Source organism: Lichenostomus cassidix, chromosome 1Aa (genome assembly GCF_008360975.1).
Source record: "Lichenostomus cassidix isolate B80296 chromosome 1Aa, HeHo_3.0, whole genome shotgun sequence".
Lineage (NCBI taxonomy): Eukaryota > Metazoa > Chordata > Aves > Passeriformes > Meliphagidae > Lichenostomus > Lichenostomus cassidix.
Genome location: NC_139480.1, coordinates 21,051,212 through 21,078,665, shown reverse-complemented (window position 1 = coordinate 21,078,665; position 27,454 = coordinate 21,051,212). Strand labels below are relative to the sequence as shown.

The 27,454-nt window shown below is 37.2% G+C and overlaps 1 protein-coding gene across 2 annotated transcripts in view; it reads right to left on the bottom strand.

Moving 5' to 3' along the window:
- Positions 1-435: 435 nt before the first annotated feature.
- Positions 436-27,454, bottom strand: part of WASL (WASP like actin nucleation promoting factor) — a 50,528-nt gene continuing 23,509 nt past the window's right edge. Inside the window, exons 2-11 of one of the 2 annotated variants that reach the window (XM_085042039.1) lie at positions 25,115-25,249; positions 23,782-23,868; positions 23,173-23,269; positions 18,239-18,262; positions 13,238-13,406; positions 9,981-10,023; positions 9,441-9,594; positions 5,860-6,380; positions 4,669-4,777; positions 436-3,243 (exon numbers count right to left, since the gene is read on the bottom strand). In XM_085042039.1, the coding sequence (XP_084898165.1) occupies positions 3,182-3,243; positions 4,669-4,777; positions 5,860-6,380; positions 9,441-9,594; positions 9,981-10,023; positions 13,238-13,406; positions 18,239-18,262; positions 23,173-23,269; positions 23,782-23,868; positions 25,115-25,249 (1,401 nt within the window). In that variant the 3' untranslated portion in view covers positions 436-3,181. The remainder of the gene's footprint in view (positions 3,244-4,668; positions 4,778-5,859; positions 6,381-9,440; positions 9,595-9,980; positions 10,024-13,237; positions 13,407-18,238; positions 18,263-23,172; positions 23,270-23,781; positions 23,869-25,114; positions 25,250-27,454) is intronic. The other variant, XM_085042048.1, reaches the window with a different exon arrangement.

The following is a 27,454-nucleotide window of genomic DNA, read 5'->3' as shown; positions in this document are numbered from 1 at the left end:
AGTGTTCAGAACTCAAACTCTACAACATGCAGGACAATGATTTACACCTGCATAACCAAGGTTAAGTTAGAACATTCACTGACAAGAGTTAACTATTTAGTACTTCTTCTAGAATGTTTATTAATGATCCCATGTTTGTTTGACCTTGAAATGTTGCTGGTTTATTGCACTTGCCTGCAGCAGTAGCTGTTTCCAAGGAAGCTGCTTAGCAGTGGTGAGATCTGCCAGGAGGACAGGGTGTCACATTCTAACTCATTGTGTTTACTCAATAGCACAATCCAATTTTCCAGAGACATGAAACTACTGAGATTTGACAGTGGCTATTTACTGCTTTGTGAACTTGGCCAGGTGACCAAAGTTACTTTTAAAGTGTGCAATTAATCTACAGATCTATTTTAAAACCTGTGCCACAATCAGCACTTAAAAACCACACAGTTTTACATTAGTTGGGTCAAATTAATTTTATTATGCTTCATGATGAATTGCCACCAGTGCAACATCCTATTCACTGTACATTTCAAAAATTCACATACTAAAAATTTCAGTTCGATAAATGGAAAACTGAATGATTGAGAAGTTCTTACGAATTTCATACGTACAAGTGGCTAGCTGATATTGTCTATGCACATAGAGTGTTGAGATACAAAAGCCTCATGCTAGTTTGTTAATTGCTAAGGCTATCTGGACAGTCATTTAACCAGAATATATAAGAGGCCTTCATTACAATGTTTAGCAACAATGCACCAGTATCATGAAATGCTATCTTCTGCTCGGAGTGCAAGTGGCAGAGTGCTGAAGCATGCAGTTATGACTAACTTAACTGCCATCGCAGTCTGTATGCCTGAAATTTATCATGAACAAACACTGCTTTAAAGTAAATATTAACCTGGACACCACAGGTCTGAGTGTTCTTTTTGTATGAAGAAATAGAAAACCCAAAAACTTTCTTTGGCCAGTATCTACAAATCAAAATTTTATTCAATAATGTAACTTCAGAGCTCCTAAAATCCAGAATAGAAGTTTGATTAATGAACTGTGATGCTTAATTATTAACTATATTACAGAAATTCCAATTCTGGGAATATATCAGCTAAACATATCTAGTAAGTAGCATGTTAGGAAAACCTCTAGGCCTCATCTGCTTGATTTTAAAATGCTCTATATGCAATAAAAGTGAGTGAGCAGTGCCAGAAGTTATTGAAAGCCATACAAATATTTTCCTTATACACAAGTTGTTAACTCCACTGCCATTAGCTACACCAGGCTGCACTTGCACTTGATCCAAAGCTCAAGCCATTACAGCAGCAAAGCCAGCAGGAAGTGTTTCCAGCAGCAGAGGCCAATGCGAAAGTTACTGCAAGGAAGTGAGACCACTTGGCAATTTTCTTCTTAAGTTATGTGCTTAAATTACTCTTGGAAGGAAGTTAGCATCCTCTGAATAATTTAACTACAACCTTACCTCTCCCACTACTTTTCAGCAACTTTCTTTTCTTCTCATACAACTAAATTAATTTGCTAAAGACTAGGTTATAACTGGGTTAGAAATCCAAGCCGTATCATGCAGGTCCAGCCTGTCAAGATCAGGTCAACAGTGGGTTTCAGTCAATACAATTCGATAACTTAAATTTTGTTTGATACCCTGACTACAGTCAAAGACCCAGGACACTATGTATTAACTACACTCCAAATGTAACTGACTTAACTAAACATTCTGTGTCAGATAACGTGGTTTTTTAAAAGATTTTCTACCTGAAAATTACAGTAAGTACAGTAATTAATGCTGAAGATATTAATTACCCACATAGCATAGATTAGTATTTCATAATAGGCAGATGTGCCAATGTTTACTGCACTACAAAATACAACTTATATAAATGTGCAAGCTGTGAAATGAAAATCCCATTTTCTGTCCACTTATTCAAATACTATTCTTGTGAATTAGGCTCTTGATCTTCATCACAACCCTCAGTCTTAAAACCAACATATGAAGACAAAATACTGACATAAAGTTCAGTACTTATCCAAAGTGTGTAACTCTGAGTTAATGACTTTCCAACCTAAAGGATGTAGGATTGGTGTTTCAGCATCTGTTGTGTACCATAAAGCAAAGACTGCACAGTAATACCACTTGTGTTTATTAGTACACCAATGTCCTACAAATTTTAAAAAGTAATTAAACTCTATTGAAGCAAGCCTTAAATGCAGCCCTTCAGCCTAAAAATCACAAATAATTGATTTTAAAAATAAATCAAGCTGTAGCGATTGCCAGCCTCCAGTACAGCCCCCAGTAACTTCAACATCTTCGTTCTGAAAGCAAGAGCAGGGAAGAAAAAAAAAAAACCGAAACAACCAAACAAAAAACAACCAACCAAACAAAAAAACCGAACTCCAAAAAACCCTCCAAAACCCTCCCCAAAACCCCAAACCCAAACAAATCAACCGAAAGACTGAACTTGTCTGCATCAAAGTTGCCTTTACCACTATGAAAATGTAAAGCCACCCTGTTTAACTTCAGAAAGAGGTCCCCAGTGGAAGAATTTAATTACTCCTGCTGTTCAATAGCAGTCAGTACTACAGGTAGGGCAAGGTAATTTTCACAACTAGCTGTGCATTTCTGTAGTGCTTTTGTGTTATGTAAAGCATACTGCTAAGATTTGAACTGCAATGTTTTGATGTATTTGAAACCATGCAACAGTATAAACCAGCCTCAACATTCATATAGCATTGCATTTGAAATGAAGGGGCTAAACAAACTAAGAGCTGCATCACTTAAAGAACATAGTGCTATACTAGGCTTTAATAAGAAAATTTAGATACAGAAAAAGTAGGGTATGAAAATAGTGTTTTCCTTCTTGCATTATAACTAAATTACATTAAGGTTTTTGTCAGTCTCACATATTACATTTAAACTCCCTTATTGATGGAATGGAAAGTATTCACATGTACATGATCATCCAGGTGTAAACTTGCACACATTAACAGGGAGTAGCTTTGTAGAGGATTATGACAAACCTTTACAGATTAAATGAGGTATTGCACAGATTAATAAAAAAGCAAAAGGCAACAAAAATATACAGCAAATTGGTAGAACATTTACATGATAATTTTACAGAATCCATAGACAGAAAGCAGTGTTTAGTATATCATTCACCTTAAAAAATATATATATAATAATATATGATCAATCATCCCATTCGTCATCATCCTCAAAGTCTTCTTCATCGTCTTCGTCCTCATCTTCATCTGTAAGACAAGAAAAGCAAGTCACTTGCATGCACAGAATTACCATGATGAAAGTGTGACTGATTTCTGTCACAACTTTCTGAAAAAAGAACAATCAGTTCAAGGTCGTCATGACAATACATTTGGTAATACTCTATTTTAAGACTGCTAGACATGACAGCCAGTTTAGATAGTTACTAGCTGGAAGTTAAATCTAATTTGTTTCTTTTCTTACTCATTTCCCCATGTAGGAAAAACGTATCTTGTTTTGTATTAGGAGAAAAAGAATCAGAAGCTCTCGTTTAACAGTTACTACTTATTACTCTTTCTTAGACAATATGAGAGTTGCCAGCTTGTTCCAGAGTGGGTTTAAACTTCACGAACAGATTAATTTCTGGAATGTAAGAACTACTTCCCCAGGTTTATTACATAAGGGAATTTGTTTACTTTACAAGCAGATAAAGAAACATTCCCCAGAAATAGGTTTGGTAAGCAAAAGACCATTGTGGATACTGGAATACTGTAAGCTGTGTAATGAACATGAACTTCAAAGTCAATGCTTGTTGTGGACTTTTTTCAGCCTTTTGCCTTTTTCATATGTATTGTACATTAAAAAATGCAGCCTGTCAAAATCAACTATTTTTTTGTTAGACAACAGCATTTCCTTCTGATAGGAAAACACTGCATTTAGCTCCCTTCTACTGTTTATGTAAAGTACCAAAACTGGCAATTACTACACTGGCCAGCATATCAACAAACTGTACTGCACTTGGTCAAATGCTCTGCAGACTGCATACCCAGTTTTGGTATCAAGGCAAGCTTTACAAAAAAAATGTATTAACGCCTAAACAGAAGAGATGTACCCAAACAGCTGCATTGCAGCTACTGAACTACATTTATTACAGGCTGGTATTTGAGAAATGCAAATCCTCTTGCAGCCCTAATTTTTCCCAGCACTTAAGCATGGAAAGTTGATTCAGTCCTGGCAGAGGCCTAGTCAAGTGACACTGGATATCTGCTCCTTATCCAGCAGGTGGTAGCCAAAGCCCAGCAGAAGCCACAGCTGGGCTGAATATTGACAAGAGATTAGCTTCAACAAACAGGAGGCATGAAAAGCTTTCTTTCCAAAATATTTTGACAATTTATTTCATCAGACAGCTCGTAAATAAAAACAAGTCAGCTGCAACAAAAAGAAAAAAACTTTATAAGGATATGAACCTTGATTAGTAACTTAGCTGAGGGTTACTTCAAATTGCTACACCCCGGCAATTCAAAGCAGCATGAAGGAACCATTCAGCCCATCACCAGGGCGCTGCCAAGAGCATTCTGCACTGCACTATATTCTGCAATTCCTGCTTTTCTCCAACAGTATTTTACGATAAATAGAAGTGTTAAGTCTTGACAACCTGACACCTGTGAGGTCAGAAAAATTTCCATCAGACGCACCTGAAGAATGAATGGCTTTGCTCCTTTTCTGCATAACTTCCATTAACGCCCCCACAATTCCTGAGGTGGGCGCAGGTGTGGGTGGTGCACTCTCCTGACCATCAGATACCTTGGGGAAAAGGTTACAATAGAAAGATGCAATTAGCAAAACAGAACCTCTGTATTTTGAGACAAATTTCCTTGTAAGATTGTTTTATTTTCTACCAGAAGAAAGTGTGAAACAGCTTGTTCCTTTAGCTCAAAGTGCAAAATCTTTATTAAAAAGAAGTCAACTTTTTACTATATAACAGAACTGTAGATAACCATAACCAAGATTAAATATTTCAGCTTTGATGAAGTGAGCACTCATCTAAAGGAAAGCTTATTAATATGGTTGTACAGGCATAACTTGTGTGACTGCATAACCACTATTTGTTTCATCTTTGGTATATACCACAGAATATTTTACATTGTTTGGGTTTGTTAGGTGATACTGCTTCAGGCTGATAATGCCTTCTGAAGTAATTGACTTTGATAATGCATACCTCTAATGGCAAATAAATATGAACACACCCTCACACTTTTTACAGCAGAAGCCTGAAGTGCAGAGAAACAGAAAAAAAAAAAGGTACCAACATGCAAAATTATTTTAAAGAAATTATTTTTAAGATATTCAGTGAAGTCAGTAAGAAACAGTAATAGCCTGTGCTGCAGCAGGGGCAGCTAAGGCATCTCTCACAGGCAGCACTTGTTCAGCCACCTTCTTACATGCCTCAACATCTGCAGAGTGCAGGTCCATTTTAAGATGGAAATAAAAACAAACTAATAAATCTAGTGTTTGCTTTCCACTAACATTACTCCTGAACTGATCCCCTGCAGTTGTTTAGATTATTTTACTGAATATTCCTGAGAGCAGCAATTTTTCATAGTTGCAATAGTTCTGTACAGCCATGATACTATGGCATCATCATTGTAGGATTCATGCTTAAAGCTTTACTCAAAAGTCAGAAATGAGTTTGAAAGGGTAATTTCATGCACCAATAGTCATCTGTGTCAAATGTATGTTCTTTGCATTTTCTCAGCACTACTGTTTAGTCATCACTTCAGAAACTAAAACTTACAATCCAGCCCCCAAAGCAGAGCGACAATTTACTGTTCACATTGCATTTGCATGTCCCAGAGGGATCTGGATGAGAAACAGTTTTTACTCACAGATTTCAACTGTATACCCTGTCGTATCTGGTCTAGCAGTGCATCTCTTCCTGAGCAGGACACTGGTCGACTGTTCTGTTCTACCTTCTTTAACTGAGCTCCTTCTCTGATTTGATCCAACAGCGCTGCTTTGTTTCCCGCAGGAACGGGAAGCTGGTGATCAACCTCTGAAGGAAGGCCTGGTGGTGGAGGAGGCCCAGGAGGGGGTGGAGGAGGCGGAGGGGGTGGAGGAACAGATGACCCACTTGCTGGTGGCGGTGGGGGCGGAGGAGGGCCGGACGGCGCAGAGGAGGAATGCACTGGTGGTGGTGGAGGATACATGCGGTTTGGAGGGGGCGGGGGCACTGTTGCACCAGGTCTAGATGGAGGAGGAGGTGGAGGTGCCGCTGTGGGAGCTCTTGAAGGAGGGGGAGGTGGTGCCCCTCGGCCCCTTGCAGGGGGAGGAGGAGGGCCCGAGCTATGGGGAGGGGGGGGTGGAGGTGGAGGTGGTCCTCCTCTGCACGGTGGTGGCGGAGGTGGAGCTGAAATGAAACAAAACAACTTTGAATTAATTACCTGCCACTCAATACCCACAAGTCTTTTAGAGACTAGCAGAAAAGGAAAACAGGCTGTGCCCTTGCCTTTTGCAAGGATCTCTGTGCCTGTGCAAATTTTACCAATTCTGGATTAAATTGGATACAGCTGAATATAAGCTATGCCTATATGGCAAACCAAGCTGAACATGCCATCTATGTCAGCTGTGTATTTTTTGAGTCAAACACTGCAGGAAGCAAGTGCAATACATAGGCTGATAAAAATTCAAAAGAATCCTGTATAATTTTGTTGAGCTGGGACAGAACAAAAGAGAAAAACTTTTCAGAAAATACACTTAGAGTGAAATACAGAATTTCCACTTTATAATCTATCCATTATTTTATTAGGTAACTACAGAAGCAAGTATTTTTTTAAGCAATATCTTCTAGTAACAAAAAAACCAGCCCTACTAATGCATTGCAATGCAGCATAAACTGACTCTTCATCTCTTTTACTGAAAATTACTTCCAACCATATTTTTACGGCAGGGACCATTGAAAGGAAACAACTTTAGGGCTACACACAAGATCATTTCTCTGTGAAGTGGCCTTGAAATGCACTTGCTTTGCTAACGGCATTTTAAATAGCACTGTTTCATTTCCTCTTCCATTAAGCATCTAATGGTTTATAGTACTTTAGGTTGTGTGGTTGCTGCACATAACTACTTAATAATCCAGATGTCATCATATAACTAAGAAAACTTATGTTTAATTTTACATCCCTTTATAACCAAAAGGGTATTACACTCAAGAAGATACTTCTTTACCTCTTCTATTATCCCCTTCATGTTACTTGCAACGAAAGCAGACTGGCTGCACTGGTATAGAGAGGGGACATCCCTCAAAATGGAATTTTGGGGAAGCAGGAGTCACTAGCACTCAGTGCCTCCTTCCCTGCTTTAGACAAAGATACCACTCCTAAAATCATGTATTACGTTCTTAAATTCCACGCACTGCTGTTTTTTTCCTACCCCTTCACAAGAACAACACGGAGAGAATCGCCTCTGAAATTTCATCTATTGTCCAAGAGACATGCAGCCAAACATTCTTGATTTTAAAAACTCCCACAATTTTTGGCTGATATGGCTGTAGTTTCCCTTGCGGCCACTGGAGGGCAGTATTACCAAGTGTACCAACAGCCAAGCACTAGACACTCAGCGTGGTCATGGCTCCAGCGTCTGCACTGTGTGGATTCTGAACACAAGGTTTAAGCTTTCCTGCGGGGAAATCGTTTATTTGCATTATATCTAGAGAGATATGCCACATCCAATCTGTTGAAACAGCATTCAGCCTGTCTGCACTCAGCTGAAGTGAAATGAGGGAGGAGCGGCAAGGAGAAAGCACCATTAAGTCATCCTCTCTCCCTTCCTCCTCAAACAGATGGTACAAGCAAAGCAAGAGAATAATTTAGTTTTTTTTTTTTAAATAAATGCACATTAATCTGTACAGTGCTATTAACAAAAAAGTTTGTACAGTCTACTACTGATGGTACTGTCACCAAAACCAGCCACCAGTACCAAATCCAGGGAAAGGGCAGGCTAAACAGGAAAATAACTTCCATCTCAGCAGAACGGCTTGTCTGCAACTCTCTAGTCTGTATCCTAGCAGGGTGAATACATAAGCACAGAAATTCTTGCAATAAACACAGAAATAATGTGTTTCAGTTAAGAAAGAACACTTCAAACAGCAGTCAAGCCTATACGTCAAATAACGCAATTGTGGATAAACCCACTGAAATACCGGAGTATTTATATTGTATCTACCTCTATCAAAAAGCAGAGGTAGACTGTCATCATGCATGTCACAGATGAGACAGTTTTTCCTTTCACTGCATACATGCAAGCGGCCATAATGTGAAGTTAACACATACAAAATAGAAAAATAGGCATTTTAAAAATATTTTTAGCTAGTCATAAGATTTCAAGGCAAGTCTTCTCAATCTAGTTTTACGGTTAGCAATCTGGGATCAATGACTCTGTAAACACTTAAACAGAGTTAAGATTCTACAGAGAAGCTGACAGATTTCTTACTCAGAAAAAAATCATAATTGCAGTTTTGCTTGCAATTTAACTAAGAAGTTTGAATATAATTTTTAGTATTGCAGTCAAACAGGTGCAGACTAAGGTATCATCTAGGAAAGAAATCACACAACAGCATGAATACTTTGAAGCATATGCTTAGATGCCAGCTCAAGTACATACCGCTCCACCGAGGGGGACCTAAGGAATAAAGGTAACAAGTCATTGTACCCTGATTCTGTATCTCTTCAGTCACTGAACTATTTACTCACTGGTTTCAAACTGCTGTAATTTCAACTTGTATGATTTTTCTTGAGAAGTGTTGTAAGCAAATTTTTTGAAAGTTTGATACTGCTGGTTTAATTTTAAACTGATTTGCTATATTCCACTAGATAATCATAGGCTGAGAACACATTTAAAGGTTAGGCAAACAGCAGCTTATTTGAGATTTTTTTGCAGCAGAAGCATGCTCAAATTTAGTATTTTTAATTTCAAATTATGAAAAACCAACTTTAAAAAATAACATAAAATTTGCAGGTCTGTAGCTGTTGCAAGGCTGACTACATAGTGCTGCCAGGGTAAACAGGCACTGTACATTCCTGATAGCCACGTGCTACCACTACAGCTGACAACAGCATTATGGCTTCCAAGATTTTAATTTATTTATAAGATTGAGATTATAAATAAATATTTAACATACACGGTCTGAAAAATCTGTATCAAACATACTGCATAGCTTTGCAGTCAGACTAAGTACTACTGGAAATTACTTTATTGACATAAATATCCTTATTCCTTAGAGACAAGTATTCTCATGGGTCATGCCTGAACATTTTTGCGTACAGTGTATTGAAACATGATCCAGTGCAACTGCAGTGACATGAAATCCAGAGAAGAGAATCAAAAACTGCTCACCATCAACAGTTTCTACTCTAATCCTTAAGACAAAAAATGCCTGTTAATTTTTACATGGAAATGAAAGGAATCCCACCTTGTCTGCGCAGTTCATTTTTAACAGCTTCCACACCTCCTGTTTTCTCAATGAAATCATATATGACCTTTGAAGTTTCTTTGTCTTTTAGCTGAGCCTCTGAAATTCCACACAGATCAAACAGATTTTTCAGTTCTGGGTCTAAGTTGTTCACCTGCAAGTCAGATACATTAGTTTTAAGTAGCTTGAAACATGAAGGTATTTTTAAAATATCATTTGTATTGGGGGGAAAAAAACCCACAAACCGTTGTGGCATACATGTCTCTGTGTTGATTTTTCAAGTTGGAAAGTATTGCTTGAGGGGGGGCAAGTACCCTGCATGAAAAACTGAACGTTTTCAATCTTTTCCCCCCTCAGTCCCAGATCCTGCCCATTCCCTTCTACTCCAACATCTCTCTGTTTACACCACATTACCAAATCCCAATTTATAAATAAAAAGCTAACTGTAAAATAAAATAGTTAACGCAAATCTTTATAATTTATATTAAAAAGCCTCCAAAGTTTAAATCATTGTCTTCAGTAACTTATTAAATTACTTACATCAAAACCTGTGTTTGGATCCCAACCAACATGTCCAATGTGTCTAAAAAAGCAGAAAAGTCCAATTAATCAGCATTAAAAAAATCTTGCTAACTAAAATACAAGGACACCAACTGGAAATTACTACCAGCTTCTAAACAATTCTTAGTCCTCAGTGCCCCACTTGAGAATGGAATTATAAAACTTCTTTACCCCATTTTTTGTCTCATGTCCAGAAGACCAAGTGGAGAATTTATTTCTCCCCTTAGGTTACGGTCTGTGTCAAAACATGAAGGCTTCATGCCACCCTGTGGCGCATAAGGATAATGATGGAAGGACTGCACAGAGATCAAGGAGACGTTTAGCCTTTACACAGCAACTGGACTTTGAGCTATTGCCAAAGTCTTTGGTGCCATGCAGCTGGAAAACATCCCCCTCCCTGTCATCACTGTGTGTTCTCTTATCACTCTTCTCCCATTCAGGTCTTTCAAAAATAAGTCAGGACTGTTTTCAGCTGCCATGTTCCTAACCTTCTAGTAGCCATTTCACGTGGCTACTAAAGTATTATTTTATGTGATGGTATATAACCAGTCAGAACACAGATGAGTTTTGTGCCCCTTGAAGCTACTTTAATGCTACTGCTATTGGATATGGAAGACACAGTCATAACGTTACCAGAACTCCATGTTTTTGATTCTTTTCACCTATGGTCAGTTCTAGAAACAAAACAGTTTTCAGGAAGTTCAACTCAGTTATAAAAAATACCCAGTGAGCTGTTACTTGCCAGTGGAGTTTAGGCTAAGGTTGCCGAATTACAAAGACAGTTTGGCTGCTCAACAGACCTTGTATTCTTGCTTGGGTCTGTTATTACCAACAGCACAAGTTTTCTTCATAAGAATATTCAAGTACAATGATCAGTTATGGTTTTGGTGTAACTATGACCAGTTAAGTACTCAGTATAAGAATTAGGTCTGGTTAAAAGGGACATTATGCCATAAAAAAGGAAAACAGGAAATTGCCCTATTTTACTTAATTAAATACCTTTAACTAACTACCAAAATATGGGATTATTTATTTATTACATAATTAATTAATGCTAAGCTACAGCTTGCTTCACGTGAATTAGACATGCATTTCCTAAGACAGCCTCATAGCTGACTGCAATGTATTAACTGGCTTATGTAAATTGACATTAGTTTACCACTAATACAATCTTACCCACATATTTGTGCACATCTGTGTGACTCAGGATGCTCTTTTAGGAGGCTGTGAGCACACAACTCAGAATTCAGTGGACCTAACTGATACTAAAGTTTTATGCACCATAGTTTTAGCATTATTTCTCATTTATTTTTCATCCTTCAGAATTAGATAAATTACTTCTACACACTGACTAACACATGTTTTTCAGGTCTTTTCAATGCAAATGCATACTTATCAGGTAACCCCAAGTCTTATGCTACTTAGAAGAATGTACACAGTAATAAGTTATATTTATGTTAAGTACAGATTGATTTTTTTTACTGTAAACACTGAAATTCCACATCTAACAGAAGGCATTTAAAAATTTCATCTACTGATTGCAGCTTTGATCTGACATAAACAGTGACCCGTGTTGGTCTTCACCAGTACCACAGCACAAGTGATATACAAGTTATCCTACTGGTATATTTGCCTAACAATAGCAAATGCCAGTTTCCATATGTTTGTACAAAACCACCAGTTAAAGTATCTTACATAGAAAGATGACACATAGCTGCTGCACTGTACAGAAGACTTAAATAGACCTTAAGCCAAAAAGACTTTCCACAGACTTCTTTTATACAGGTTCACCATTTACAATTTAATGTTACATTTAATGATACTAGAACATACCTTTTGTTTGAACTTCATTAAACATTATAGCACCTTACTCTCAGCTTTTCTAGGTCACTATCTGATAGATGTCATAAACAAAGTCTCAAAGTAATTTTATATTTATGCTGCTGCACAACCCCTTCCACAAATTCTGAACAGTCTGACACAGTAATGCAAATTTTGCCCACATATGCTCAAGTCTGCATTAGTAGAGCCACAGTGACCAGCTACCAAGCACTCTTAATTTTTCTTTGTTTCCCTCTTCCCTCTTTCCTGTATTTTTCTGTTTGAGTGACACTAACAGATGCAGCACTTCCCTGATACTCATATCAGTAACAACAAGGTTGATGCCTGAATTTTCTAAGCACAGTCTGGTTAGCGAAGTGCTTTAGTCCACCTCTCCTTTTAAGTTCTGTCCACTATTCCATTCCATAGAGCACTGTCTCAAAACACTGCAGTGGTGTTACTGTAACTGGTAAAGTTGACATTACTTTTATGGAGTTTTATTCTGGGAAAACACATCAGTGTAAGTGATGCACCATACCAGTTCAAAAGAACAAGACATTCACTTGGCTTATAAATCTCACACTGGTTTTCTCATGCTTCACTGAAACTGATCTTTCCTGTAACTAACTCAAGCTTTTTTAAGTTCCTGTTGCTTCAGCAAACTTATTTTTGCTGAACATTTATTTTAATAGGCAGAAAATTATGCCACCAATGAATGTTCAGGAAAGAAACAGTTAACTGAGTCAAGTGATCAAAACCAAGTTTCATGAAAGTGGTACATCATAGCTACTCCAAAAGATTAAAGATACAGAAGAAATGACATTAGGAAAAATTCCGGAAGAATGTATACATGCATGCAGTACTTTCATCACAAGATACAGATCCTAGCCTGCACATCAGAAAAAGTTTGCAAACAGAAAGCCAAAGATGAAATTATGAAATTAAGGCATTTCAGTAATTATGACAAGTCAGGACCCAAATGTGTATTTCACACGACAAAGCACAGCTAAACATGTGCAGGTGTAAAAATAACAGTGTTAAAGAGCTGACCATTGAGGCTGAATATGAGTCTCCACTGAGCTGACAACTTCAGTAAGGCATTTCCATGCAGCTAAATTATTTTCTAAGCTAATTTTGGATAGCAAGTTACTTCTTGTTTACAGCTACAGTTAAATCCTGATCTGTGTATAAGCTAAGCTTCTTTTAAACCCCACAGCATTCCAGCTAGCATTTACTTAGTTCAGGTTATACACATTCAGGACTTAACCATTTTCAAGTATAACTGACACAAAAAAAAAAAAACCCAACCAAAAAAACCCCACAGAACTAAATGCCAACACCCCCCACCTTCTCCCTCCCAACCAACAAAACTCCCATCCATCCAAAACCAAACCCAAACTCAAAAATGTACTTACTGGAAATTAGATGGAGTTCCAATATCTGCCTTTGTCAATCTTCTCTTTTTAGTTTTTCCTTTCTTCTTTTCTTTGGTATATGAAATATTGTTGACTTGTGGAGTATAAAATCTGTTAGTTGTAATTTCTGGATTTTTGATATCAACAGTTGCCATTGGTAGATTTGGGCCTGTAAAGGTAAAGTACAGGATTTTTACTACTCTGTTTCAACAATGCCATATTTAGTCCACAAACTCCGGGCGTTGTTTCTGAGCTGTACAATACTTGTACTCTATCCATAGCTTTACATGCCGCATGCATCCAGATGGGTTCCGGATGTCAGATGCATAAAATAAGTTATTTGATGGAAAAAAAAAGAACTGTTTCTAGAGCAGAGCAACATAAATATTTTCTGAACTACAACTTGTTTTTTGCCACATGCACAGAACACATGGAATGATGAGACCCATTAAGATGCAGCACAGCTACAATCCTAGACAAGACCAAAGATGTGACTTTCAGAAACAGTTAGACCTAAAGAGCCAGCAGGCAGCACACTGAACTGATCTTTCAGGAGACAGAACCTTTGCTTAAAAAGCCCCAAGTGGGAATGCCTTCTGCCATCACACACAGAACCTGAACATCACAACAACTTCAGAAGGCTGATCTGGACACACTACTGTCTTCATATATAGGACAGTATCTGTGGAACTATTCAGGATTTCTTAGGTATTAGTCTTTGACAGGTATTCAAAACAATGAAGTCCCAGATAAGAAACAGCTTGAAGAAACAGTAAAAACAGCACCAGAAATACAATTCGTAATTGTGTTTCATCTATGTTCTCAAACTTTGTCCTTAATTATAAACAATTATGAATTATTCCTCTAGTTATTTAAAATGCATCTGAATTACACTCCTGCCAATTTTAGCATTTTAATATTATGCTACTTGTGTAATACTAGCAAGCAAAAATCCAGAACATGTTCCACTCAGGTTTTTTAGCTCTGACAGAAGATAACTCTTGACATAAGCAAGCAATAGCAGTACTTAAATATTACATGGCAATTTATGCATTTATCATATACATATAGACATATACATACATACACACATACACACAGGTGTATTTTTTAAAAAAAAGGATAAATAATTTCAGTTTTGGAAGAATGAGATTAAGCAGTTAATTTAAAACCAGTTTGGTCAGAAATAGCTTGAAAACATTCCCTACTTCCCTGTCAGTTAGGACTCAGTCTTTAGCAGATGAACTAAAGTAAGACCCAGTCTTACTGGGCAGATGATAAAAAAGTCTAATTAGACTTTGATAAATCTGAACCTTATTTTGACACTATTTTTTCAAAAATGCATTCCGAAAGGACCAACAAGCCTTATGACCACAGTCCAAAATAAAAATCAGAAAGGACAAGTAGACAATACAACAGATAACACAGCTGACATTTGTAGTTGAACAGCTTAGTGGGAAGCACCTAGTACTGGCCAGGACAAGAAACAAGGGAAGAAACATGACACTGGGCTAGACAAAACTCATCCAAAACATGACATCTCTGACATTACTGTAAGAGTCTTAAAGGACAAGATTTAAAACTGCATTGAAACTGCAGGAACAGATTTCTAAAATGTTTTCTGCTAAGCAGAAGTCCTTTGATCTAAAAATGTTATGATCTAAACAACTGTCCCCTGAGAATACCAAAACATAAACTGACTACCTATGACTACACGAAACAATTTGCATTGTTAAAGTTCCCCTTAAAATTGGGCTTTGAATTGACTAATCAGCAAATATTATCAACTGTAAACTTAACAATAAGTTCAGTAAAATCTTCAGAATGAATTGAAAATTACAGTCTTAGTTTCACTGGTACAAAACTAAAAACACTAGGAGGTAATCTTCACTTTAACCACCTATTACATTTTTTGTTATATGCTTCCCATTTTCACCTATTATATTGGTATTTAGAGTTTCAATAACTGTACTGACATTCAAAAAATAAATGGGTACCTTTATAATGCTAGTAAGTTTTTTATGCTCTTCTCTCAATTTCTAAGTCTTTGAAAATGCACCTTTTTGCATGTAAAATTCTGAACTAACCAAACAGAGTCAGTTGTATGTAAAGCAGCAGCCATTTGCAAACTGAAATTTTATTCAGCTGAGCTAAAATTTGATTGATAGCCTGATTCCTTGACAATAATATTCATATGAGAGGTCACAGTAAGCTTAAAGATAAAAATTTTTCTTACCGTCTGGTTTAGACCTTAGATGTCCACGAGGGATAAAAGAACCTTGGAAAGAACTGTACTCTTCTAGAACTGCCATATTTATATCCAGTAAAATTTTTCCCATCATAAGACATGCACCTTCCCCATCAGGTGTAGACAGCTCAATAAATGAAGATGAGAGAGGCATATAGAGCTCATCATTAGGAAGTACCTGACAGTACAGTGGCCTTAAGCATCCACTGTTATCAATATCTGTGACACCCTCAGAAGGGGCTCCAGCAAATGTCGTACAGAACATTTTGAACTGTTAATTCTATTCTGTATTTTATTTTGAGCCTCTCTAGGTACTTGTCCGAGACTACAGACAGCCCTACAAGAAATGCAAACTGTTCTAGTTAACAGCTGAAATAAAATTTTGCCACATGGTTTTTCATGATTCCCTCAAAACCTAATACTCTGACAAATCCTCATTTCATCTCGTACTTCACTAAGAGGTCAGTTCAACCACAATAACTGTTCTTTATTTGCATAGAGACCTAGCTATTACAAATGAGTAGAACACAAATCCCAGGAAATTACAGACTAATACATTTTACATAACTGTTAATGCCAATTTGAGTTTAATCCTGCAATTCTACAAAAAAAAAAAACCTTAAATCCGTATCACTGAAAACGTCATACAAAAGACAGAGTGCTTTTTCCATGCAGCTTCAATGTATGCAGAAAATCCAGACTAACAAGCCCCAGTAAAAAAAAATTCCCCACAGTATTTCAACCATGGGTCATGTGAGTACAGAAATGTGACTGTTCTTGTTATTCAGTTTTAGAGGTAATAATGTATTAACACCCAGCACAACAACAACAAAAAAAAAGCAGGCATTCCATCTTTTCTCCCCAGCAGAATTTCACTGCATATGGAGAGTAAAACAAAAATGATCTGTTATTACAACAGGTGTGGGTTTTTTCCTTCCAGTTGTATGCTGACTGTATGTATCTGCTCCAGTCTTAATCCCAAATACTGAAATGTGAAATCTGTGTAGAGTATAATAACCTGAGGCTATAATCCTTGCCCTGACCACATCTCACCTGCGACTACTGTGGACATGGCCACACAGCTTTTTACCAGCAGAGAAGCCAGGCATTACAGAATTTGACAGAATAAGAAAAGGAAAATTGACAGGTTTTGGAAGAGTACCAGGGAATGTCCCAGGGAAACACTTTACTGAAAAACAGATATGCTGAATCCTTTGAAGTGATTATAAATCTGAAACACTGAGCATAAACCCTATGTCTTCAACAGAATACTCACGATAAATTCAGCATAGGGACAATGACTGCAAGCTTAGTATGAGAGCATTTTTCTCAGAAAAATATTGTTGGCCAAGGTCTTACAGCATGAATTATGGAGAGTATTTTAAGCACAAAAGTTTTTGCAGGCTTAGTTTTCTTAAATCTTATTCTAATCCAGAAGATACTAAACCAATAAATTGTTTGTGTTACAACAGCAACAAAGGCTGAATTTTTCGTGGTAGGTGGCACTACACGGTCAGCACTGCTGTTGTAATTCCCATTTCTACTGCAGATACTGCTATCAGGCATATGCTGTTTAGGTGAGCAGAACAGCTAAAACCTTCTGAAAGCTCAGAAAAGCTGGCAAGACAATTACAGAGAGTATTATTAGGTGTTTCAAAACTTAACAGCCCAGTCAAAGTTGAAGCTATACTAAAAATGCCTGGCCTAAACTGATGGTTGCCTGAATTTTCTCAAAACTTGACATTTATGAACAAGAAAAAGCAATTTTTTGAGAAGTATTACACATGAGGGAGGTTTTACCTGAGTATATAAAAGGAATCAGTAGTTTCCATAATTCAGGATTAGCTATGAATTACGTATTGTGGTGACCTACAGAGATGGCTGAATGACCTGGTTAGTACAAATTTTAAGACTACTACTTCAAGCAATAAGGAAATTTCAGAAGATCAGTTGACAATACCCTTGCTCAAGCAGCAAACTCACAGATGAAGTGATACAACCCATGATTTGGATCACTGACAGAAATATGACAGGAGAAATCACTTTTTAACTTCAGTGTGAATTCAGAAATCAAAACCACCAAACTTGATAATTATTGATGTGCTTGCTTTTCTACGATTTTAGAACAGATGGTAAAAAAGTTCTGTATCAAACTGATACATAGTTTGATTCCTTCCATCAATTTAATAAGAGGATCTCCTGAGGAACCTGTATCTTCATGCTAGTGAGACATATTCCTGAGAGACAAGGAGATTCAAATAATTCTTCACTCAAAAAGAGTTTAACATTGACAAACATATGACATAAAACTAAAAGACTATGTTATGTGGTTAGCCAGGTATACTGAAATTCAATTCTTATGTTCTATTAAATCCATCATCATTATGCCTGCCATTAATACAAATGGACTAACTTTGTACAGTGATCCTATGCATGCCTGTTCTGAAGATCAAGCAGCCCATGCAAAGTACAAAGTTTTCTTCTCAGTTTAAGCTGAAGTGCCCTCTTGTCCTATTTGCAACAAAATATGCTGCTCCAGAAACATTCTTTACAAATGCCAGCTAACCCACAAAATTTTCAAGCCACACTAAACAAATACCAAAGAACAGAAACAAAAAAATCACTGTAAACTCCAGCATACTACTTTTGTCACTATATGACTCTCCTAAACAAATCTGAAACAAAGCTATATATAAACAGTAAGTGACAGCAGACGGAAAAAATAAAACGCAGTATGCATGCAAAGAGCTTACCATTTGGTGGGTCTCGTCTTTTTTCTGTTGAAAAAGAAAAAGAGCTATTTAACCATAGGCATTACAGGAAAAAATCATCCTAAATTTTATTTTCTAGTGAAACATTCAATGACCTTGACCTGAAACTTAGAAATCTATTAATATCTTTAAAGTCTACTTGTGCAGTTGAAAAAAGGTATTACAGAACAAAAAACCCAATCTGAGATAATAAGCACTGATTTCAAGTGTACAAACTAAGCAGGGGCATAAGGCAATAGCTACTGACTTGGTTTCAGGCATTTCAACTATTAAGTAGAGTGAAATATTCAAAAAGCATCTGTTTTAGTACAGCCTATCAAAGTAAGATTTTTGAAGCATCATGCTTTCTGATGTCCACTGAATTAAACTGTTCCTTCATTTTTATCTAAAATGTAATTAGCACTTTTATAGAGTATTGTTCTCTCTCAGAATAGAGGGCAACACACTTCACCTATGTTATCCCACAGATAACTGAAACATGTGGAAAGAACTACAATCTTCCTGATATTAATATGATATTCTATTCATAGCACCACAGTATTTCACAGACCATGAAGAATCTGGCTTGATGATTCAAAATGTAAACATTTCACACCTCAATATTCTCTGCCTATAATAGTGAATTCCCATTTAAAGGAGATTTCCCTCACTTAATATTAATTCCTATCTACCCCCAGTACGCATTTACAGTATTTGTGTATCTGTACACACACATTTAAGAGATCTGGATTTAGTAGCACCCATAAAGGCAAACAGTTTATCATCTCACTACACCAAAAACCACAGAAGGTTACATGCCTCCTTTTCAGTTCTGGGGTGTTTGTAGTCCAACAGGGGCTCCCAAGAGTTGCGTTATAAGAATTTGTAACAGGCATTTCACTTCCCAGTAATCCCCAGAGGAACTGTTAACTTGTTATACTTTTCCAGACTCACAAACATAAAAAAGGAGAAGGTGCCTTCACAGATGGTGCTGACCTTGTCCTAGGAATACTTAAAACCCCAAAAGTATACAATCGGAAGGAAGTATGCAAGTCAAGTCAGCCTCATGTCACTCTGCTGATCTTCAGGCAGAAATAAAGGAATCTGTCAAGACCATCAAACTTTCATGGGAAGATGACCAAAATCCACTGAGAATCAACTTTTGATGAACAAGCCTTCCAAAGACAGACAGCTGATTTTTAAGTCACAGCAGGTTAGTCTCAGGCATAGAGGTGGAGAACCTCTGCAAGAGTGCCTCAGCACAAGGTATCAGGTCTAAGGTGAGGAAAGAAAAAAAAAAGGAACAAAAAGGAAAAAAAAGAAAATAAAAAAAGGAAAAAAAACCAGCTTTTTGGCCAAATACTGTGCTTTCTCTTCCTACAATATTCATTTTAAGAAACCCCATCTCATACTGTCGCCTAGGAATAAAAAAATCAACCCCCAACTCAACCTTTGGACTACTAGAGATTTAATCAACAACTCAGAGAGCAAAGAAGAGTGCAGGACTGGTTGCAAGTCATGTGGCATAGGACAGAAAGATGGCAAAAGCAGGAGGTATTTATAGAAAGTGTTAGGTGGCCTTGAGTCAAATAATGAGAATCCATTACAATTTTGATTAGAATAAACAGTTCAAGAGAAAAAATAGTGGGAAACAAACCAAAACATTTTATACACTTCCGGTAATTTTTACTGGCTAGATTCATTTGTGGCCCAAAGAGACTAGCTCTGTTTTTCTGTGGTTCCCACTGCTGACAAGAAAGTATGAACTTTTGTTCCTGAAGTGCAGATGATCTGACTGGAGAGTGGTAGTTTTTTCAATTTTTAAAGATGAACATGCCTTCTGATCTAAAACAGATGAGTATCGGCAGTTGCGTATGTACAAAAAACACAGCTCCCTTCAATGAGCATTCCTAGAAATGAAAATAAGCTCTGCCAAGACTTGAATCCAATGCAAGCTGAGCAGGTTAGAGATGCCCTTGTCACTCAGGCAGCAAGAACAAAAGCGGTTACCAAAAATGAAATAAAACCCAAAACTAATAAAAAAAACCCCCTGTCCATATGAAGTATCTATCTTGAAACTTATCAAGTCCAATTATGAAGGGACTCAGGAGCTAAGAGCTTGTGGAGGGAAAGAGCAGTTTCATGTAAGGTTAACAGAGCTCCCACCCATGAGCTACAAGCAGTACATAAAAATTAGACAGGAAGCCTCCTACTTCAGAAAGAGCTACTTGCAGTTAAGAACAAGAGACTGCTGCTCTTTGAGGGCTGAGTGCTCAGCATGCAGAGAAGGCACTTGTGTGTGTACACATATTAACATTTCTGAGACAAGATGGTGAAAATAAAAACTAATGGTATCTATGTACAATACCCAAAGCGAGACTGTACTATAGTGACAAGTACTGACAAGAGACACACTGCATTCACCCTGCTTACTGGGGGAACTATTTGGGATTGGTTTAAGAAGTAAATGGAGAGATTATTTAAGTAGATCTACAGACAAAGTAATGAATTATAGCATTTTCTTTCTAACCTAAGGCTAAAAATGTAATTGACAAAAAACCAAACCAGAAACTCAAAACCTCCAAAACCCACAAAACAAAAACCGCAACCCAAATCAAAGTTGATCTAGTTGAAAACCTGCATTATTACAAAGATTAGGACAACAGATCAAGAATTCTTTCTCTGCCTTTGTCCCTCATTTTATTCTCTACTTGGTATTTTGTACATTTGCAAGCTCTTGTTCGTTCTCTATCTGAAGCCAAACTTTCACCTCTCTGGAACTCCATGATGCACTTATTCAGGGGTTGTCTGTATACTGGAGTGCATTTTATGCTGAGTGAGGAAGAGCAGAACACTGTTGTGTCTTCTCTTAGCTGTCAGACAGTATTTTGTGTACTGACTTCAGCACCAAGTCACAGCTTTGTGAGCCAGAACTGCTGTTACTGCTACCTTTCAACAACATAAGTTTTCAATAAGACTCCTAGAGAAGTCTCCTAGCAAGCCCTGAAAGGCGTAATAGGCAGCTAAATAATCACACAGAAAACTGACTTGAGTTGAAAGCATCTCAGGTGGCACTGCTATGAAATGAAACATAGTTCGGAAGGCATGGGAGTAAAAATCCCATTAAACCGGAAAGGCATCAAAACTAGCAGACTATTACCTTTGTGACTGAGAAGTTAAGATGTATTAAGTTGTATTAATATTGAAAATAATATACAACTTTATATTACTTGTATTATATATAAATCTAAGTATAAATTAATGTTTTATATAGGCACTTAGAAATAAGTAAAAGCATAAACATTACCACCATATCAGCTTCAATGTGAACAACTGCAAAACCTATTATTTTAGAACCACAATTAAATAGTCACAATGACAAATACAGAACTCCATCTGGTGGCTTGACTAAGGAATCTCATAACTGTTTTAAACTTGTTTTGAGACTCTTAACAAGGAGAAAGTTGAAGTGTTTTGTTTTGAGGGTACTCTTTTGTTTGTTTCATTTCATTGTCTTTTTTAAATTAAAGTTGTCTTGTAGTTGTAAATGTCTGGGGAGGAAGAGTTGCTTGTTAAAACAATATATGAAGTAACACGAGCTTTAGCACACAAACCAAGATATTAGTTCAAAGAGTAAATCAGATAAACTTATGTGGTCCTGTGAAAAAAAAATCACTATGTGGAAAAAACCCACCGTAAACAGAAGGTTTGACTGAACCACTATTTTCAAACAAAGTTTGCTATGGCCAATAATGCAAACATGCTTCCTCCCAAGTCATGTCTGTGCATTGTAGCTGTGTTATAGACATGTAACAGAGTAAAACTTCAGGAATAGTAGATGCAAAATTATTTTTTCCAATGTGAATGTGAGAAGCTTTATTAATGACACTTGTTAGTGATCCTCCTTCTCATGAAACCGTATAAATTTATTCTGAGCTGAGGGAATCTTAAAGAAGTCATTTAAGCTCCCTCAACAAGTGCTCTGCTCCTGAGTCACCATGCCTTGTTGAAATCCAAGTGAATACACACTGATAATGCACATTCCCAAGAACAGTTGCATGGGCAGCTCCCCAGGACAAGGGTTTTCTCCTTTTACAGTAGTCTACACTGCATTGCTAGTGCAATGCAATTCCAGAATGCATTACACAAATGCACCCTGTAGCTCGCACCCAAGTCCACACTACATCCTGCAGCAAGCCGGAACACATCTATTTGTTCCCAGCCTGTGTTTTGCATCACTTTATCATTCACAGACATATGGTTGTCAAGACAGGCTAGTTGTTTATGGGCTCCCTGGAAAATGACCAAGACAAGATCTGTAGGAAGCCTGAACTCCCTTTAAAGCACTGACCATGTTCCCAAGACATCTTGCAGCTGGCAAAAAGCATGCTGTGCTTCACTATCCTGTGCTGCTAAGGACAGTATAGGCACATTATGTCTTCTGTTCTTGGCCTGAGCCTAGATCACTAGTTCTGAATAAAAGATATTCCTCTACTAACTGCTGGATCAATGCCAACAATTCATTCACATGAACTACTGAACATACCAGATGGTAAAATCTTTGTTACAACCCACTTGGGCTGAATTTAACAAACCAGTTATAAACAGCCCAGGGCTAAAAGAGGGTTTATTCAAATATGAAAACAACTTAGAGAAAGATTTCTAGTTTTCCCAATGTCACCTTACCATTTTTGTTTCCTCTGATCTATATTTTCAACTCATAACCTTGTGGTCTCAGCTTACATTGCGACTTACAGAACAGAACACCAAGGTGAGTTGTTTCAGAAAAATACTAATTTTTGCACAATACAGAAGCATGGTTTAATAGCATAATTACTTCAAAATACGAATATGGCAGTAGTAGCTCCAGTGGCTTCCTGCCTCCCCCCCAAAACAACATAAACAAACCTGAATTTAAGATTAATTTGAATATTTACCAGATTTTCTCTGCCGTCGTCCAAGTAAATCTGTTACTGTTTTGCGGAATAGTTTAGCTTCTTCTTCATTAGCAAAATTAAGACCAACTTGACATGTCTGAAAAACATTAATATTCCGCCACCCATGACTAAGAAAATGTTTTAAAGGCTTTCTTAAATGTCGTCTTACACCTTTCTAAAGGTATAACCAGAAAACAATCATCACTGCAAATCTGAAATCAAGTCTTTGTGAAGTATTGTATCTCAGGAATGTCTGGCTACTAATCAAGTTTCCAGAGATCATGGCTAACAGATATAAGCAAAATCTTGTAGCTTCAAATCAAAGAGGGGAGAGGAAAATTTGTGCTTTAAAAATACACGGTATGTCATAAACATCATCTGCAAGTCAAAATGTAATTTCATTAAAGGAAGTTGAAAATAAAGAACCACATTTTATGCTTCTGTATTACACATTAAATTCTCTAGCTGAGATACCAAAAAAATTCCTTTCATAAATAAGCTTTTATAAATAATTTACAGAATTCATTAATAACCTCAGTTACATTAAAAGAAGATACTGTTCAAACCAAAGGCATTTTAAAATAGGTATTCAAAGACATTGAGACTCACATCTCCAGCAAAGGTATGAAAATATCCTCTAGGACTATTATATACAAAGTTATTGTACAGCTCTTGCTCCCACAATAATTTCCCATCCTGAAAAGAAGAAAACAAAAAATCAGAAGACTGAAAAACTTCAGATGAAATTGCAGAGTTTAACTTATTTTACAATAGAACCTACTAAGAATTGGACACAGCAGAGTAACCATCTCCCTTGCTATTAACCCAACAGAGAAGCTCAATCAAAATCAAAATACACCAGAGCTTGTGGAAGAGCTGTGAAAAAGCCTATTCAACTGTCACTGTGTTCTGTTCAAATTCCTAGATGTTTTCAAAAATCTTCTTTCAAGTTCTACAGCTCTGCAACAGTGATACTGAGAGAAGTAATAGTCACCAGTCACAGGAATACAGCAATGAAACAGCAAAAGCAATAAAGGAGGCTTCCAGCTTCCTGTTCTTACCCCAGGCTTGACTTGAAAACAGTTAACAAAAATAAGAGAATAAAAACTCCTATTTTTAAGAAGTTTTGTGTATTTATATGACATTATAGTTCAGCACCCAAGGCAGAGGGTTCTCACAAAATCTTAAGTCAAGTGGACAAATCACAAAGTCAAATGCAAATGCTAACTGGAAATCCTTAACAAATCTGAGAGACTTCGAGCACTGAATGCTGACAGATAAGGAGCAGTTTCCTGGCTGCAGAGACAACGGGAAGCTATCCAAAGTCTCAGCACAGTCAGTAGGACTTACATTTCTCAGCATAATTTTTGTTATGAAAACACATCTTGGACACTTCATTCTCAGTTCCCACACTCTTGAGTGGAATATTATAATGGGACAAAGATCTTCAGTATGAGTGTATACATTGTGGAGGAGGAATGAAAGAAAAAGCCACCAAAACCCTCCAAAAAAGTCAGAACACACAACTTGTTTATCCTGTAGTTCTCACATGCACCACCATACTGATCAAGATTGTTTCCACTCATACAGAAGGACATGCAAAGGAGTGACACCTGCTAGAATTTTGAAAGCTACCCATATCAGTAACACTGTACTAATTTCCACTAATGTGACTGGCCAGACCTATAGAGGACAGCTTCTGAGAGCTGTAAAAAATTTGAATCTGATATTTTACCCACTAAAGATAACATATATGAAATTGTCTAAATTTACAATACCTGAGAAAGTTGCAATTGCCCATCAATATGCACTGCAATTGCACTGCTTAAAACACAGCCACTTAAGAATTTCCAAGTGCATAGCTACAACCTGTACTCATTGAATTCAAAATGGAGAGTGAATACAACCAAACTTAAGTCTGAAAAAGAAAAAAGATGCTTACCTTAATGTCAAATATTCTGATAAAATAAGACCTCTGTGGATTGTCCTTTACAAGGCAAGCTACACCACAACATTTCTTTGACCACATGGCATTGCGATCTGCTGCATATATCTGAACAACGGCTGAAGACATGGTCTAAAAAGAAAAGGTAGCAATTAATTTTGATGAAAAACTCATAAATTCTATAATTGATCCTTTCCCAAAGCATCTCCTAATTTTGTTCCTTGTTCTATGCAGCAACTTTGCTGTTTTCCCAGGTAGTTAACACCATTAAGTTCAAATGACCTCAAATCACTCCTATGCTTTAAATTTTCGCTTCTGTGCAAGATTTAGACACCTTAAGAACCCAAATGAACTCTTCATTCTTTTCCACGAAAATCAGCAAATAGATTCTGCCTGTAAGAAGCAGATCAGTAACAATGGTGGTCACACAGAGAAACACTACAATGCAAGGAAATTTCTGTTCAGTACTTCAAACTGGATACAAACACAATATTCAAGCTGGAACTGCAAATTACACAGTGCCTGGACACACTCCTGGGAGCTGGAATTCAACTAGAATACATTGCTTAATTTTTCAAGTGGTTTCTGGCACAGTTTTAACCTATGCCAACTAGCAAACTCTGAAAATTCCTGGGCATGGTTTGAGAATTCACATGAGCTAGGCTCATTCCCAGTTGGCAACCAGAAATTGTCCTGTTTTCGAACTGAGAGATTTTAATAAGAGATTAAGATTATTCCACACCAGATTGCTTCAGTCACTGGGAACATTCTTGAGCGTATTTTCTAGTATATATGTATCCTAGCTTAAGAGTCCTATGAGGAAAGGAAAATGGAAGCCTTCAAAGAATATTTATTTGCAGCCAAGTCATAAGGACATAAAACTTAAAAGATTTGTAATGGGGCAGACCAGAAGCTATCTAGCCTAGGATATACTCTCCAGCAGCACCAGATGTCAAGAGAAGGTAAGAACACAAGAGTACACCATTGCAACTATGGAAGCATATCCCCAGGAACTGCCAGGCTGGAGCTCAAAGCTCCCCAGGCCAGCATGTGTATTTTTGCACATACTGCATTTTTCCTTTGTGAATTTGTCTAATCACTCTTCAGACCCCCATGAAATTCTGAGCATAACAACACTGGACAGGATTGTGTTTCACAGTTTACTTCTGCACTGTGTGAATTATCAGCTCATTTTATCTAGACTTTTGCCACCTACTATTTTCAGCTGATTGTCCCTCCTTACTCTTACACTAGGAGATGGTGTTAATGGCTTCATAGTTGTTTCTTAATGCTGCACATGTTTTTATAGATATTTGCCACACTTCTTTGGCCTTTAAGTTCTCTTTAGGAAGTTTAGGAAGCAAAACCAGTTTTAAGTCATTCTTGTACCAAGAAACAAAGATTATGCTACATGTTACCCTCATCACTCTTACACAGATATTAACTAGTTCCACTATGTCCTTCTTTGAATGGGGATGAGACTTATCCTTACCTTATATGAATACAGTTTGTTAGCCCTTTGAACATAGTAATAGTTTTCTGGTTTGTTCTCTACTTATTTCACTATCAGTCAAGAAGTTTTATTTCCTTTTTCACTATTAAATACTAAGCAGATGTTTTCCTAGATCTGTTGTAATTCCAAGACCCTTATGGATGAATTATGCTTAATCTGAGTAATGGGCTCCCTACTTTGCCTTCTTCAACACTGACTACTTGCCAAAACAGCAAACATCTAGAATGCAGGCATGCCTTCTCACATTGTAACATAATCTACTAAATATCATTATCACCACAATCACACTTTTCAAATGGTTTAAAAACCCAAAAGAATAGCCTAAGATTCACTGGATTTTTTTTTAATAAAAAAACTTCCAGCTTTGTTAAAATAAGAGTCAAAGTAATATAGCCAGACTGGCAGCTATGCCTTAAGGAAGCTAAATAACCTTTGCCCAAGAACTGTGATGCTAACTTTCACAAGTCAAGATACAGTGCTGTTCCTCTTTGCAGCCACCTTGCCAGAAGTTGTCACATAGACTACTAATCTTGCTGGTAACCTACAGAAGAAGTTAAAGCATGATTGTCTGCTGAAAAGAGCACTTTGTAGTTGCCTCCTCAAATGATCTACAGCTAAGTGTGGAGTAAAACTTCTCTCCCTATAATCTACAGAGTCATATGCATGATTTAATCATAACTGCACTTGTCAAGTGGGACCCAAGAATTAGCCATACTACCACAACAAAACAGTTATAGCTGCAGCTTAACGTCAGCTAAGAGATCCCATTTTCCTCTCTATGTTGCAAACAGGCAATGACCTAATCTTAGGCACAGCTGGCCAGA